Raw genomic sequence first — 17,741 nt, 5'->3', positions numbered from 1 at the left:
TACCCATTTTGTAAAGGTATCTATCACCACCAGAACATACTTATAGCCATTCCGACAAGGGGGCAATGGACCTATAAAATCGATCTGGAGGTTTGTCCAAGGGCCGTTAACTGGGCGAGTATGCCGAAGTTGTGCTTTCTTAGAATACCGCTCCGGGTTATTCTGAGCACAAATCAGGCAATTCTCTATATAATGTGTGACATCAGTCCTGAGATTAGGCCACCAACAGAGCTGCCTGAGGTGCCTCGTTGTTGCATCAATTCCCTGATGCCCGTGTCCGTCATGGAACAAGGCAATCATCTGATTCCTGTCCTGCTGTGGGACCACATAAAGTTGGTCCTTAATGATCACACCCTCATGTGTGGTCAGTGCGTGTTTAAAGTGCTCGTACGCAGGCACAAAGTTTCCCTTGAAAACCTCCCTGAGGTCTCTGTCCTGTTTCTGTGCTGCCACGAGATCTTTAATGTCCGTCTGTGAGATATGGACTGCGCTCACAGGGGCGCTAGCTGGTGCGCTAGCTGGGGGGGTCCATAAGTGTCCTCGCCTGGAACCTGCCTTAGCCAGTGCGTCGGCTTTTACATTCCCAGGGGGGGATGACCTATGGTGACTTCTTACTTTTATTATGCCGAAGGTCCTGTCCTTCGCTTTGTCTAGAATATGCTGGAGTAGAGGGGCTGATGGAAGGGGTTTTCCATCTGCGGAGACAAAACCTCGTGTCCTCCACAGGGGCAGAAAATCGGTCAAACTGTTACAGACATATAAGCTGTCTGAATATATGTCTGCTGGGCTGGGGAAAGAAGCGGGGTGGTCCACTATGTACGCTATGGCTGCTAGCTCTGCTGCCTGCGCGCCTAAGTGACCGGGTGACTTCAGTGCTATTTCCTCGAGAGCGCGCCCCTGCGCGTCCTCGACGTAGATGCCGCATCCAGTGATACGCTCACCATTTAAAACTGTGGATGAACCGTCCACGTATATCTTGAGGGGTCCACACGTGTCTGTGTGTGGGGTGCCCTGTGCTGGGTTTCCTAGCTTCCTGGGGGGTGTTTTTGCTATGAAGGGGCCTGTGTTATGCAGGGGAGCTACAATTTCACAGTCATGGGGCTGTCCGGGGTATTGGAGGTTGTCTGCTAAATATGTGTGTGTGCGTGTCCGTTTTACAGTAATGTCCCGTCCTTGTAAAAGTAGGGTCCACCTAGCTGCCCTAATCTGGCTAACTGAACCGTCCTTCAGTCGACCGTCTAGTAGTAGCTGTGTGGGTGTGTGTTCGGTTAGAATGGTGATGGGGTTTAGTCCGGTTATGTATGAAAAGTACTGTACTGCCCAGAAGACAGCAAGGAGGTGCCTCTCACAGGCTGAAAATCCTTGTTCTACCGGGTCTAACAGTCGGGAGGCATAAGCCACTGGTCTTAACTGCTCGTGCCGTTCCTGAAGCAACACGGCCGAGAGGGTCAGATCTGTGCTAGCTACCTCGATTGCGTACGGGGAAAGTTGGTCGGGGACTAGCAGCGCGGGTGCTGCACTAAGGGCTCGTTTTAACTCTTCCACAGCCTCTGTATGCTGCGGAAGCCATTCCCAGGGGGCTCCTTTCTTAAGGAGGTCTGAGAGTGGGGCGGCTTTTGTCGCGAATCCGTGAATTGTGGTTCCGACAATAGCCGACCAGTCCTAAAAACGACCGGAGGGCTGAAACATTCTGGGGAAGGGGCAATTTGACAATCGAATCAATTCTTTTGAATTCGATCTCGCGTTTGCCGTGCGTGATGACTGTTCCCAAATACATCACTTTACTTTCCAATATCTGGGCCTTTCTGGGGTTAACTTTACATCCAATTGAAGTCAACAATTCCAGGAGTTCGGCCAGAAGCGTAATGTGCTCTGCCTTTGTGTCTGTCTGCAGTAGTAGGTCGTCTACATACTGTACCAGACATTCGGGTCGGGAAAATTTTTCTAGTCCACTTGCCAGCTGTCGGTGGAAAATGGAGGGTGAATTGTGGAATCCCTGTGGGAGGCATGTCCACGTATACTGCTGAGTTTTAAAAGTGAATGCAAATTTGTATTGGCACGCTTTTGCCAATGGTATGGACCAGAATCCGTTACTGATATCCAACACCGTGAAGTACTTGGCGTTGAGACCCTGCTTGAGCATGGTCTCGGGACTAGTAGCTACCGTTGGGGCTACTGCGGGGGTTACTTTATTGAGTTCCCGATAATCGATGGTCAGACGCCATGATCCATCGGGCTTCCTCACTGGCCAAATAGTGGCATTTTTGGTGGAGGCTACCGTTCTAAGTACACCTTGGTCCAACAAGCTACCTATAACCTTTTCTATTTCCACCTCTGCCTCGAGGGGAAATCTATATTGCTTTTGCGGTCGGGGGTCCTGTCCGGTAACATGAACTTGTCCAGTCATTCTGCCACAGTCATGACGGTGACTTGCAAATGCTGTCCTGTGTGTGTTCAGTAATGCTTTAATTTGTCTGTCTGTGTGGAGTGTAGTCAGGTCAAATGAGTATTCTCCCACTGCGCTAATCCGATTAGCGTAGTCTCCTACTGTGAGGGTGGCTGGTGCTCTGTCTGCTCTCGCCATTCGCCAGACACACTGGTTTACTGGGTCGAACGATAAGCTGTGTGTGTTCATAAAATCTATCCCCAGGATGTGTTCTGCTGTCCTGGGAAGGTTTACTAGAACTACGGGGTGCCTTGTGGAAATGTTCCCTAGCTGAATTGCTATGGGTGCTGTAATGTGTCCCTGCTGCGAGTGTCCGGTGAACCCGCTAAGTGTAATGGTGGATGTGGTCGGCCACATGTCTGAGTGTGCCGTGGTTGTGGAGTTAATGGTGGTGCGGGAGCCTCCTGTGTCCCACAGTAATTCTATGGGCTTCCCTTTGACTTTCGCTGTGACTACGGGCCTCCCTGATGAGTCCCATAGTGTGTCACAGACCCAAGTGGGGGAGCCCGAACACCGTCAGTTCGTCTCGTCCACATTGGTGGGTCCTGACTGTACTGCTACATTGTGGATGGATTTTGCCTTACTGCGGTTCAGAGTGCCTGTCTGCTGGCCTCTCTGAGATCGCTGGGGTGCATTACACTCTTTTGCCCAATGCCCTAACTGTCCACAGTTATAGCATTCCTGTCCTTTCTGTTGTGGGTTGCTCTTCCCTTCGTTTACCCATGCGGGCTTCTGGTGCTCTCTGACTGCTTGGATATCTGCAGCAGCCTGAGCCTCTTCTGGGGATCTAATTTTGCCTTTTCCCTGAAGCGATTGCTCCCAAGCGCGGGACAACCTTTTCAGGACCCATTTCTCGTTATGGGCCTCTTCTGAGGGGTCATAGCTGTTGCAAGCGCTCTGTCCTGCTTCTGTTGCGTGGGAGATTATTGTGCGCGTCCACTTAACCATGTTTTCGCGGGTTAAATGCGCTCTATCTAATTGTCCGAAAACTGCGCTGAAATGAATCCACAGCCTTCCTGCGAATGCTGTGGGGTGTTCGGATCTTTTCTGCCTGCATTTGTTTAATCCTTCTACTGGGTCACCTCTATTGTACCCTATGGCATCTAAAATGGCGGTGTGCATCTCCTCTAGGCTGCCTCCTGCCACGTTCTGTGGGTCGGGGAGGGCTGCTACTACACTCTGGTCTAAACTCAGCACGGTGAGCTTAACCTGCTCTCTCTCATCCAGGCCGTACATGGTAGCCTGCTGTTTTACTTTTGCGAAAAACTGGTGGGGGTCTGCGGTGGGGAGGAACGGAGTGATCTTTTCACACGCGTCCCTTAGCTGGGTTACTGTTAAAGGGGTGGTGTAGGTTATGTCTGGGGCGCCTTCTGATTCGGCTTTTCTCTGCGTGGTTACGGGATTCATGGGTGCAGTTATGGTCTGAGCTGTGGGGGGTTGGGGTGCCTGCCTTTTCTGTTGCGCGGCTGGCGCACATGTTCCCTGAACATATTGCTGTGCTGTTTCGCTTAATTCTTGCCAATCTGGGGCATTTTCTCCATCTAACTGGGTTCCAAAGGCTTTGGAACCCATTTTGCACCGAAAGCAGCGATTGCAGTTCCGCAATCTGTTTCCTGCATTTCGCGTGGTCAACTGTGCTTTGTCTTTGTTCGGTCGTTGCAGCATGGAGTGCTCTCAAAGCTGCTTTGAGATCAGAGCATTGCCTCTGCAATGCCTCCACCTGCTTCTCCGATTCCTGTCTTATCAGAACGGCACGTTGCACGTCCTGATAGGCTTTCTCATACTGGGTCTGGGAACTGCTCAGATGAGCTAGACAAGACTGGTGAGCCCTCTTGGCATCATCCACCTCTCTATCCTTCTCTGCCAACTTCCCTTTTAATTCCAGGTTTTCTTTCTCGATGTCCCTGACATCGACCTTACTCATCCTATTCCTCTCTTCTAAATCTGTCCGGAGCGTCCTGATGACCTCCTCTGCGCCTCGCAACTGTGCCAAACAGGACACAATCGCCATCGGCTTGCGTGCTTTACCTAGGTTCTTTTTGTGTATTTGAGAGAGGTTCTCCCACCAAGTATGACCTATACTCCCGGGACCTGTCTCCTCATTTGCACAAAACTCTTTCCAAAGGGGCCATCCCTTTCCTTGTAAATATTTGCGGAGTTCCAGCTCCCACGTGGGACACTGGCCTACTCTGCTACTGCTGCTGGTCGCTGCGACCACAAACCTTTCTGGGTCCATCAGACGTTCCATTGCCTGCATGGCCATTTTCTCTGACTCTCTTTGTATAATTTGGAACAGGGGGTGCTGGGGTTGTGTCTCACGAAACGGGTACGGCTTATGCTATGTTCCGTTCACAAAACTACCGAAAGTTTGTCGCAACAAAAAGCTTTCAGTTTTACCTTACAGCCCTGTTAGTACGCAAGCACTAAACACACTTCCGAATTACGCTTATTATTTTGAACACCTTGAATACTTGTGATCTCTTTCTTTCTCTGTAATTTGGAGTTCTAATTCAAATTTCAGGGTCCTGGACGGTGTGGGGTTTCCACTTACAACCGTGTCCCGCCAGGAAGTCGCCACTAAATGTTGCACGTTTTACTGTGGTTGTAAAACGCGTTTATTGGAGTGTATTAACACGCCTCCGAATTCGACGTGTGCTTAACACTACTAGGCTCTGTTGTATGTAATTATTCAGCTCTAGGAGTCGCCAGTTGCCGTATAGACAACGTCACTAGTATTCCAAGGTCAAGTTCAAAGTAATAAAGACGATACACCGATTAGTAAGGTCCAAACGATAATATTTATTATACAGTAATAATAAATATTCATGCACACACTAAGAGACTAAGCTATGACTAAACTAAAGTAATCAGAATACTTATCTAACAGGAACAGGCAAGGTCAGGGAGCGAGGCCTTCGTCCTGGTCTTGGGGCTGCAACCTTCAGCAAGCGTTCTGGTCACTGGGGGTTCTAGCGGGCTTAGTTCGCGTAGCGAGCGTCGTACTGGCACTTACGGTTCGGCGGCTGGTGCTCAACGGCTGGAGTCAGTGGATCTTCAAAGTAGTGGTCAGAGCCGGAGCACGGAAAAACAGACCGGACAACACGAGGTCTCTATCTTTTATAGGGGTTCCATTGTCCTTCCCTCTTCTTGGGCGGGCTCTACCTATTGGATCAATTTCTTATCGATACTGGATTAATTCCCCAATGCGAGGGGGTCTCCGTGATGGAGGGGGCGTTTCTTATGTCCTTTTGTTTGGAGGTTTCTGGTGCCTCGATGTCTGGGTCTTGATTAGAATGTGTCCATTCAGAACCAAATGTATCTATTGTGTGGGTGTTCAAGTCTGATGGCCTCATTAGCATGCAAAGCGTTTTGCCATTTGCACCTAGCTAAGGTCTTTTCACCTGAGCCCAAACTGGGTTTCTGCTGCTGCAGAATGCAAAATGCTAATTAGTTGAGAGCAGACTGTCTGTTCTCACTAAACAGGCTTTTCCTTCTGTCTTCCATTTTACTTTGGCTCAGTGTCCATTTTGCGTGGCCAGCATGGCTACAGTAGGTTATGGACAGCAGTCTGCCCGACACCCGCTCATAGTCGGGTGAGGATCAGGACCTCGCCTCTTGGGCAGGGATTGGCTCTGGAGGATCTGACTGGATTGAACGCAAATTTTTTAATTAGGAGATTATGAATTGTACTTGGTCACTAGTAAATACCAAAAAGTATTTTAAGAGGGCCTGTATAAGATAAAAGGAGTGAGGACCAAGATTTATGTGTCCTTACCAAATTATTTCAAGGCACCATCCATCCCATATGCATTACTTGAGAAGGTAGAGTCTTAAATCGAGCGATTGGAAAGCCTTGGGATAATTAGGCCAGTGCCGTTCGCAGACTTCTCCCTGTCCTCAGGTCTGACAAGTCTTGCCTTTGTAACAATTCTAAACTCGCAGTCAACAAAGCATCCCGACTGGATCAGTCCCAGCATGCCGCGGCATGGTAGCACAGTGGTTAGCACTGTTGCTTCACAACGCCAGGGACCCGGGTTCAATTCCTGTTTTGGGTCACTGTCTCTGCGGAATCTGCATATTCTCCCCGTGTCTGCGTGGGTTTCCTCCGGGTGCTCCAGTTTCCGCACACAAGTCCCAAAATTTGTGCTTGTTAGGTAAATTGGACATTCTGAATTCACCTTCCGTGTAACCGAACAGGCGCCGGAGTGTGGTGACTAGGGGATTTTCACAGTAACTTAATTTCAGTGTTAATGTAAGCCTACTTGTGACACTAATAAAGATTATTATGCCAAGTTGGCAGGTGGTCAAATCTTCACGAAACTGGATGTGAGCCATGCCTACCTCCAGCTCAAACTAGTTGAAACATCCATAAAGCACATCACAATCAACACCCAGAAGGGCCTGTATGAATATGCACACTTGCCCTTCGGTGTCTCGATGCCATCTTTCAGCGTCTGATAGTAAACATTCTTCAAGGGCTGCCTGGTGTGACAGTATATCTTCACAAAGTGTTAATCACAGGGGCCACCGAGCAAGAGCACCTCGTGAACCTGGAGGAGGTCTTGAGGTGATTTCCCGATGCAAGCAGAAGTCTCATGCGAGAAAATTGTGTATTCCAAGCAGGTGAAATTATCTGCTTAGGGTACCAGTTGATGAAAAAGGCCTACACTCCATGAAGGACAAAGTCAAGGCCATCTAAGAGGCAGTGACCCCACAAAATACAACAGAGTTGAAATCTTTTTTAGGCCTAATAAATTATTATGGGAGGTTCATCCCAAACGTGGCCACTCTGATGCTATGACCAAGAAAGCACAACAGTGCCTATTCTTCCTCAGGAAACTAAGGAAATTCGGCATGTCCACATTGACGCTTACCAATTTTTACAGAAGCACCATAGAAAGCATCCTATCTGGCTGCATCACTGCTTGGTATAGCAACTGCTCAGTTCAAGACCATAAGAAACTACAGAGTCGTGAAGACAGCCCAGTCCATCACGTGAAACCGCCTCCAATCCATTGTCTCTGTCTACACCTCCCGCTGCCTTGGGAAAGCGGGCAGCATAATCAAAGACCCCTCCCTTCCAACCTCTTCTATCGGGCAGGAGATGCAAAAGTCTGGGAACACGCACCAACAGATTCAAAAACAGTGTCTTCCTCGCTGCTACCAGACTCCTGAATATTCCTCCAATGGACTGAACTGATCTCTTCACATATCTTCTCTACAGAGTAGTACTACACCATATGTTTCACCCACTGCCTGTGTCTATGTGTTCACATTGTGTATTTATATATGGCCTATGGCTTTTCTTTCCTGTTTGGAATGATCTGTATGAACTATATACAGAACAATACTTTTCACTGTACCACGGTACACTTGACAAAATGTCAAATCAATCAATTAATGGGACAATGGCATGGAGAAGCCCATTGCATACACATCCAGGACCCTGGTGGACATTCCCAGATCAAAAAAGCAGGGCTGGGTTACTTCTGGTGTGAAAAAGTTCCACCAGCATGTCTACGATCGATGTTTTGTAATCATAACAGACTACAAAATTTTTCTGGGCCTCTTAAAAAAAGATAAAGCAATTGCCCCCAATCTCGTCAGCTCAGATCCAACATTGGATCTTATTATTGGCGATCACTGAATACTCCCTCAAGCACCACCCTGGAACATGTATTGCCAACCCAGATGCTCTGTGTCACCTAACGCTGCCTGGAAGCCTGGCCCCTTTGCAGAGTTGGAAGAAGTCATCATGACTGAACCTTCTGGATACTTTGCCAGTATCTGCGAAACAGATCTGAGCCAGGACCCAGAAGACTCCACATTGATCAAATTGCACCAGATGATCCTCATTGGCGGAATCCAAAAGAAACCCTACGGATAACATGAAACCCTTCCTCACAAAAATACAAGAGTTAAGTGTCGAAGGTGGCATTATCCTGCGGGGCTCCCGGATAGTCATTCCCTGCCCAGGTTGGCTCTCAATTCTGATGGAATTACAGAATGGTCACCTCAGAATGCTTGCGGGGAGCTATAGCTGATGGTCTGGACTCGATGGAGACATCGAGGATTTGGTGAAACAATGCACCTTATGCCTCTTTGCACCCATGGAAAAGGCCAGGAGGACCATGGTGCGAGTACACGTGAAATGAAATGAAAATGAAATGAAAATCGCTTATTGTCACGAGTAGACTTCAATGAAGTTACTGTGAAAAGCCCCTAGTCGCCACATTCCGGCGCCTGTCCGGGGAGGCTGGTACGGGTACGTGGACTTCACCTGTCTCTTCTTCTGGTCGATATTCCTCACTATGGTTGACAACCATTCAAAACCTTGGGGGTGGCTCCTGTTGGATCCCTGGAATTGTGCTGGAGAAGGCAGATCCAGTTTCCTGCAAGATCCAAGGATATTCTGTAAAAAAAAGCACCTGGATCAGCTGGGGGGTTGGGAGCCCACTCCAACAGACACTGTGTCCCCAATGCCATTTGCCGCTACCTCTGGCACAGGGCTTCAGCCCATGGGGGACCTGAGAGTCATACGTTCCCCCCCCCCCCCCCCCCACCCCCCAGGCGATGAAGACTCAGGATCTGAAATGGAGGCTGATGAGGCTGACATGCCTCCTGAGGCCAACACCGAGGACGAGCCCCCTGCCGTGCCCTTCAAGGAATTGGAGGCCCCCAGTCCGCTTCACATCCCCGATCCAGATCCACCTGTCACACACTTGAGGCCTAGCGCCAAAAGGCCGAAGAGACCTCATTGCCGCAGGAGTGAAGGCGATGATTGGATTTAAAGGGGAGGGGGGGGGAGGGATGTTATCACCCTCACAAAGACCATGGGGATCACTGATTGATCTCACCGTGGGTTTTGTGGAGTATGAGTTCCCATGGGAAGTGGGTGGAGGCCTGCCCAATTGGGACTTGATAGCGGGACCTTAGATATAGACCCCCAGACCCCGACTGGCTGTTCCCAATAGTCTTGGGCTCGGACATTTGTTTTATACGCCACGGCTGCGATTTCATTTTATGTTTGAATGGTCCAGCTTTTCCTTTTTGCCCACACCTCCTGGAATTATGATATGATGACACTGGGGTGACATATAGGCCAGTCTTAATAGGATTGGCAGGTTTCCCTCCCTAAAGGACATTAGTGAACTGGTTGGGATTTTGTAACAATCTAGCAAATCCGCGGTCACTTTTACTGATTCCAGCTTTTTTATTTCTAGGCCAGGAATTTTTGGTCCCCATGCAACAAGTTTTCATGCCGCAGAAGCGGCTTGCCATTGGCTGCCAGGTTAACCCAGATTATTAACCCAGATCTCTGACCGGCTGAGCACTTGCCGCCTTTTCCCCTTTGGCTTAAGATTTCCAGCATCAGCAATATGTTGCTTCTGTATCAGGTAACCTGGCACAAGCCGAAGGTCAAATGTGAGACAACCCTCAGGTGCTTGTGAAGGAAGTGGAGACCCTGCCATTCACTGCCTTGACCAGCTGAATCACTTTTTCAAAGCTTCATTCAGTGAATTATGTTTTTTTTGTGCTGACAATGTAACTATGTTGATAGCGATTGCACAGAAGGGCTAGTTACCGTAATTCAGCTTTTGTAAGGTTATCAAGAAAACAATTTGCTGTTGGCTGCCAGTAAATTTGAAAAGACATTTAAATTATAAGTAATTCCTGTAAATAATAGGTCAATGTCTTGTGTAATTCTCTGCTCTATTGGAACCCTCCATGAAGACCAGGACCAATAATAGGATGATCCAGGAAGGATGAATTTCCCACTTACTTATTTACAAGGCAATTCTAAACTTGTCCTTTGTGATTATACCATTTTACAACAAAAAGTAAACAGATTAAATTTTCCTCTTTATTTGATTTTGATTTTTCAAGGATTTGAGTTTTTCTTAACTGAAATGTTGATTAAAACCAAATGTGAATCATTTAATTCTGAAATTAATATTTGGAAGTTTGTTACATCATACTCGTGGGTCACCCCTTGCATACTGCACCACAAATTAGCACCAGTAGTTAGAATGATATCAGAGGAATGGATGGTATTTTCAATTAAATGAAAATTGCTTATTGTCACGAGTAGACTTCAACGAAGTTACTGTGAAAAGCCCCTAGTCGCCACATTCCGGCACCTGTCCGGGGAGGCTGGTACGGGAATAGAACCGTGCTGCCGGCCTGCTTGGTCTGCTTTAAAAGCCAGCGATTTAGCCGAGTGAGCTAAACCAGCCCCAGTTTGAAAGGATTGAAGTTTTCTTTCTCTTGTTTAAGGGTCCCACATGAAACATGACTAGATGCTCTGAAGCCAGTTCCCTGTAGGCACAGGACCAGAGCACAATTTAGGCTAAACTCTCATTCTCAAGAGAATGGTACAGGATGCCTAATGGCAGAAATGTTAAAATTAACACTGGTGCAATAGGGTTCTTCAAAGTTTGCGTTGGGGGCAATTTGCAGAACCCAACAAGGGAGTACAATTGGAAATATATTCCCTTCTCTATACTGAGATCCCTGGCTTTATGGAGCACACAAAAAAAGACAAAAAATAATTTGAACGTCTATATTGTTGATAAGTTGACATGTATATTTCCCGAACCCCATCCCTCTCCCCAGTTACAGTGTTCCAAAGACCACCTCGGCAGCCACTACTCATTGTCCAGCGACAGAATGGAAAAGAAAAACGGTTCCGACAAATATCCCGTTGAAGATGAGCACGGCACAGGGGAGGAAGGCGAGAGTCAGCGAGGATCTCTGACCAAACCATCAGTCATCATTACAATTAACGGAGTTGTTTCACAAGATGGGGAAAGTGGCTCAGCGCCCAATGGCAGAGTTGTGCCATCTTCTGTTATAAGCAGAGTGGACAAGGATGTATGTATATCTTTTATAAATTTGATTTTCGCACAGTTTGTGGTTTCATGGTCTGGTTCAGGATGTATATATATTTCAGGAATAACACAATTGCAGAATCGCACAGTGGTTAAAATGGCGTCTGGAAAAGTGGAGAGATGTCAGATAATGTTTCAGCTGGTTTGCACTAAGATGGTACCGCTTTAGAGAAACAATCAATGCTCAAGTCTAGTTCTGCAAAAACTTTGCTTTATCAGACAAATTTTTTTAAGAAAGAACTCATGCAAAATACAATTTCATGCTGTCTTTTGGATGGGTTATTTTGATCAACAATGTAAGGGGTAAGTGTTTCTACTGATAGGAGGATCAATAACCAGAGATTGTGCATTCAATGTAATTTGTAAAACAACTGGGGGGGGGGGGGGGGGGGGGGGGGAGATGAGGTAGGATTCTTTCAATAGCAAATAGTTACAATCTGGAATGATTTAGATGAAAGGGTGCTGAAAGTGGATTTCATGGTAATTTTCCAAAAAAAAAGGAATTTAATATATCCTTAAAAAAGCAACAACAAAAAATGGTTGCATAAGCAGCGTCTACATGCAGGAGATTTGGACTAATGGATAGTTCCCTGAAAGAATTCACACAGGTAGAATGGGTCAAATGGCTTCCTTCGGTGCTATATGATTCAATGATTGCTTGTGTTTCATATCAAGTGGAGCGTATCTTCAGTACAGGACCCGGCCAAGTTTAAAAGCTTTTAATCTTTCTTATTTTTAGTATTAGTGTATTCCATCTCACCTCAGATTTGCAGTTCTGTATCACGCAATTGGCACTAAAATTTTGCCTGCTGACTGTCAGATTGTAGAAAAATTGTATCATCCTGACCATCGAAGAGAGAAGGCATGCCGTAACAATCAGTTATGAAAGGTTAAAGCTTATTTTGCTGCATTGGGAGCATTTCATTGCATTCAGTTTTGGTGGTTGTAATACGTTGAGATGACGTACAATAGTATTTATAATAATGCAATCATAAGTTAAATAATTATGCTTTGAACTATTTTATATTCTGAGTCAAAAGAAACTTGAGGAAAAAGTTCCAAAATATTAAATCAAAGTCAAGTAAACTACTTGGTGTTTATTCAATACAAAGCTTCTTCCAAAATAAATTATGTGAGATTACGTGTTAGTATTGTGGTGGTCCTAATAGAGTGAGTTCAGTTTTTGAACTTCACAGACTGTTCTCTCACCTGGAAAGCACGGCATATACACTTGGCTCACAATCCTATCAATGTGTTTGGATACATTTCAGGTGACAGTCCACTACTTTCAATCCAGTATTCGTAAATCTTATTCCTGTGTGAAATAGCACTAATTCTTCATGTGTACACTATGTGTGCAAGAATCTAGGGAGTATATTGTTGCATGAGTATAAACAGCAGAAGTGCATTCTGAGTTGCCTCATCTCCTTACTGCAGCACGTGCAGCCAGCGGCTTGGGGCCGTGCTGTGCCAAGTTAGCCAAATGTGGATATTCACCCTCCCCTATCCTTTAACCTTGGCTGTGCTCAGGGCACCTGTACCACATTTCTTGCCATATAAATACATATACCACACTGGAGTTATTCCCTCAACTTCAATTTAGTTATACAACACTGTGTTATTGGTTTATTACCCGTGTTACTGTATTGCATTAAACTATAGAACATAGAACAGTACAGCACAGAACAGGCCCTTCAGCCCTCAATGCCGTGCCGAGCCATGATCACCCTACTCAAACCCACGCATCCACCCCATACCCGTAACCCAACAACCCCCCCTTAACCTTACTTTTATTAGGACACTACGGGCAATTTAGCATGGCCAATCCACCTAACCCGCACATCTTTGGACTGTGGGAGGAAACCGGAGCACCCGGAGGAAACCCACGCACACAGGGGGAGGACGTGCAGACTCCACACAGACAGTGACCCAGCCGGGAATCGAACCTGGGACCCTGGAGCTGTGAAGCATTTATGCTAACCACCATGCTCCCCTGCTGCCCAAAATATTAAGTACTTTTATTTACATGTTACTTTGTAGTTGTTTGGCCATAGTGAAAGCATATATTCTACTAAATTGTGTTTCTTCATGCATCTTATGTTACAGTAGCCAGTGTATACTACAGTCGATTCATGAACCACTGTTATCATTTTGACACAAATGATACTTGTCAGCACTGTTTATTGCAGAGAAATGTTTAGAGATGTTACTGTTGACAGAAACATCACAAAGTAGTGCAACATAATAAAAAACATCAATATTGCTTTTCTGTATTTTTGGACTTAGCCATAACATATGCTTTTTTGAAAAAAATAAATTTAGAGTGCCCAATTCTTTCTTTTCCAATTAAGCGGCAATTCAGTGTGGCCAATCCGCCTAGCCTGCAAATTTTTGAGTTGTGGGGGTGAGGCCCACACAGACACGGGGAGAATGTGTAAACTCTACATGGTCAGTGAATTGGCGGGGATCTAACCCGGGTCCTCAGCACTGTGAGGCAGCAGTGCTAACCATTGTGCTACCGTGCCGCCCTAGCATATGCTTTTAATTAATTCGCGCATCATACACATTGATCATACTTTGTGTGCCAGAGTTATTATAAAATTACACAGCTTGTTAAGTGTATCAATAGGTGGCACGGTGGCACAGTGGTTAGCACTGCTGCCTCACAGTGCCAGGGGCCCAGGTTCAATTCCAACCTCGGGTGACTGCCTGTGTGGAGTTTGCACATTCCCCCATGTCCACGTGGGTCTCCTCCGGGTGCTCTGGTTTCCCCTCACAGTCCAAAGAGGTGCGATGTGCAGGTTAGGTGGATTTGCGATGGTGAATTGCCCCTTTGTGTCCAAAGATTAGGTCGGGTTACGGGGTTAGGGAGGGGAAGTGGACCTGGGTAAAATGCTCTTTCAGAGGGTTAGTGCAGACCAAATGGGCTGAATAGCCTCCTTCTGCATTGTCAGGGTTAGATCCCCCCCAATTCACTGACCATGTGGAGTTTACATATTCTCCCCGTGTCTGTGTGGGCCTCACCCCCACAACCCAAAAATGCGCAGGCTAGGCGGATTGGCCGCACTGAATTGCCGCTTAATTGGAAAAGAAAGAATTGGGCACTCTAAAGTAGTTAAGTTCTTTCTATTCTGATGTAAGGGTAGCTGTCCGGAATCCATGCCATTCCTGATTTAAATCATTCCTGATTTAATTGGATGGCGAATTGGGGGTCCTGTAATTTTCCAATGATGCTGGTGCTGGGTCAAGACACAGAATAAAAAGGGCAGCCTGGTGAAGCAGTGGGTTAGCCCTGTTGCCTCACTGCGCCGAAGTCCCAGGTTCGATTCTGGGCCATTGTCTGTGTGGAATTTGCACATTCTCCCCGTGTCTGCGTGGGTATCGCCCCCACAAACCAAAGATGTGCAGGGTAGGTGGATTGGCCATGCTAAATTGCCCCTTAATAGGAAAAAATGAATTAGGCACTCTAAATTTATTTTTAAAAAGACACAGAATAAATAAAGTTACGATTGATTCAAAGTTAAAAATGCATTATTTTCAAATATTTTTTTTTTGCACAGCACAAGTTAAAATGTCTAGGGAAGATTATTTTTGTTTTCTGATCGATATCCAATATCTCTTCCTGATTTTACCTGGCGTCTTGTAGGTAACTGGTATGGATATTGAAGATGAAATGACTGGATCTAAACGTACTTCGATGTTTCTGGAAGAACCAGCATTACAAGTGAGAGCCGGAAGTGTAGCCAGTATGTACAGCTCAGCCAGGATGGATGGTAAGCTTCACTTGAGCTCTTGCCACAAAGATTGATACTGTAATGGAATAGGTAGATCCTTCTGAATGGACCCGACCTGTGGGGTTTCCTTCAATGTTTAACAAATCCTTCCAGTGTTTGACAAATACGGCCTATTTTTTAACGAGATTCAAAATTTAAGGGCACTTACCAGCAAAATAACATTGCTTTCAATAATACGAGTCATGCCCTTATTGAGTTGGCAATTGAATTGAATTTAAAAGTAAATGACTATGAAAGCTGCCAGGTTGCTGTTAAAATACCAACCGTTTGTGGTGAACGTATTGCATTAACCATTCACCATGTATGTCACTGTATCACGCCCATGTGGGCGCCACCTATGGACCATTATAGGATATTACCTGGAATGTATCATGTTGGTGCCCTTGTGGGCTCCGCCCCTGGCTCCGCCCTTTGAGGGGAGGTATAAAGAGCAGCAGTCCTGTAGGCGGCTCTCACCAGCTGAGCAGTCGCAGGCAGGCACTGTTCTAGTCGATTAAAGCCACAGTTTACATCCACTCTCTGTTTTGCGTGAATTGATGGTCGCATCAATTCAATCGACTACAACACCACAATGGAATCGGTCCTCAAACCTGACCGACTGGAACTTGACCCTCAAGCCGCAGAGGTGAAAGGGATTTTTTCGCACTGGCTCCGCTGTTTCGAGGCCTACCTCGCCGCCTCCTCCTCGCCTTCCGTCTCCAACGATCAGAAGCTGAGCCTCCTCCATGCCCGGGTGAGCCATCGAATCTCTGTACAACTCGAAGAAGCCTCCACCTATGCAGACGCCCTCGCGATGCTGAAGCGTCTATATGTAAGGCCAGTGAACGAGGTGTACACGCAGCATCTCCTCACTACTCGCCGCCAACGCCTTGGGGAATCGCCGGAGGAGTACCTACGTGACCTCAAAGTCTTTGCGCCAAGTTGCAACTACCAGGCCGTTATAGCCACTAAACATATGGACCTCGCCATCCAGGACGTCTATGTGCCTGGAGTCAGGTCCAACTACGTGAGACTGCGCCTACTCGAGAAAGGTGCCCTAGACCTGGAAGAGATGGTAAAGCTAGCCTCGTCCCTCGAAGTAGCGTTCCAAAGCCTCAAGTGTTCCTGCCTGATCATGCGACCCCCCTCGTGGACCCCCGACCAAAGAGTACCCCAGGCCCGTGCCGCATGGCTGCCCGCCCAACACGGGGGGCTACCCTGCTATTTCCGTGACCAGCATCAGCACCCCAGGCAGCACTGCCCAGCTCGGAATGCGAACTGCAGCGACTGTGGTATAAAGGGACATTTCACTAAGGTTTTCCTGGCCAGGTCCAAATCCTCAAAAACGCAGGCCCGACTCTCGGACTCACAGGCCCGCAGGTAGGAGGTTTATCCTCGTCACCGACCAATGATCGGCAACCTTTGTGTTTGATAATACGCAGCGGGGCAAGATCAAGAATGATAAGATCGTGAGGTGGAGGATCGAACTCTCCACCTATAATTACATATAGTGTATCGTCCTGGGAAGCTAAACGAGGCCCTAGATGCCCTGTCCTGCGGCACATGCGCCAGCGCGCAAGATGACTCCGGACTATCCATGATGACCTCTGCCACACGGGGGTCACCCGGCTTCTCCACTACATCAAGGCCCGCAACCTGCTCTACTCCACCGAGGAGGTCAGGGCCATGACCAGGGACTGCCCAATCTGCGCGGAGTGCAAGCCGCACTTCTCCCGACCGGATAAAGTCCATCTGGTAAAGGCATCCCGGCCCTTTGAGTGCCTCAGTATCGACTTCAAAGGGCCCCTCCCCTCTACCAAATGCAACACGTATTTCCTCAACGTCGTTGACGAGTTCTCCCACTTCCCCTTTGCAATCCTCTGCCCTGACATGATTGCGGCCACCGTCATTAAAGCCCTACATAGTGTCTTCACCCTGTTCGGTTTCCCCACGTACGTTCACAGTGACCGGGGCTCGGCGCTCATGAGCAACGAACTGCGTCACTACCTGCTCGGTAAGGGCATTGCCTCGAGCAGGACTACCAGTTACAACCCCTGGGGAAACGGGCAGGTGGAGGAGGAGAACGCGACGGTCTGGGAGAACGCGACGGTCTGGAAGATCGTCTTCCTGGCCCTATGGTCTAGGAATCTCCCAGTTTCCCACTGGCAGGAGGTCCTCCCCGACGCACTCCACTCTATTAGGTCCCTCCTTTGCACGGCCACAAACGAGACCCCTCATGACCGCCTGTTTATTATCCCCAGGAAATCCACCTCCGGGGTCTCACTTCCATCTTGGCTGAAGACACGTCTTCAGGCCTGTCCTACTCCGTAAACATGTCAGGAGCCATAAGTCTGACCCCCGGGTCGAGAGGCTCCAGCTCCTTCACACCAACCCCCAGTACACATACATAGAGCACCCGGACAGCCGACAGGATACGGTTTCCCTCTGGGACCTGGCACCCGCAGGTTCCACTACCACCGTCACCCCAACTTACCCCACCCAACCTACGCTGATCAGCGCCCCCCCAACCCTACATGGCATCCGCACCCCCTCCCGCCCTTCCTTCCCCCTTCATCGACCCACAGCAGAGCAGTCACAGGCAGGCACTGTTCTAGTCGATTAAAGCCACAG

General features: G+C 47.7%; 1 protein-coding gene across 8 annotated transcripts in view; it reads left to right on the top strand.

The window, feature by feature from the left end:
- Window positions 1-17,741, top strand: part of LOC119954164 (sodium channel protein type 2 subunit alpha-like) — a 295,132-nt gene that overhangs the window by 148,715 nt on the left and 128,676 nt on the right. For 7 of the 8 annotated variants that reach the window (XM_038779136.1, XM_038779137.1, XM_038779142.1 and 4 more), the window contains 2 exons: window positions 11,063-11,320; window positions 14,984-15,110. In XM_038779136.1, the coding sequence (XP_038635064.1) occupies window positions 11,063-11,320; window positions 14,984-15,110 (385 nt within the window). The remainder of the gene's footprint in view (window positions 1-11,062; window positions 11,321-14,983; window positions 15,111-17,741) is intronic. The other variant, XM_038779138.1, reaches the window with a different exon arrangement.

This window comes from Scyliorhinus canicula, chromosome 19, assembly GCF_902713615.1.
Source record: "Scyliorhinus canicula chromosome 19, sScyCan1.1, whole genome shotgun sequence".
In the NCBI taxonomy this organism is placed as follows: Eukaryota; Metazoa; Chordata; class Chondrichthyes; order Carcharhiniformes; family Scyliorhinidae; genus Scyliorhinus; species Scyliorhinus canicula.
The sequence above is the reverse complement of the archived record's forward strand: the minus strand, read 5'-3'. Positions and strand labels throughout refer to the sequence as shown.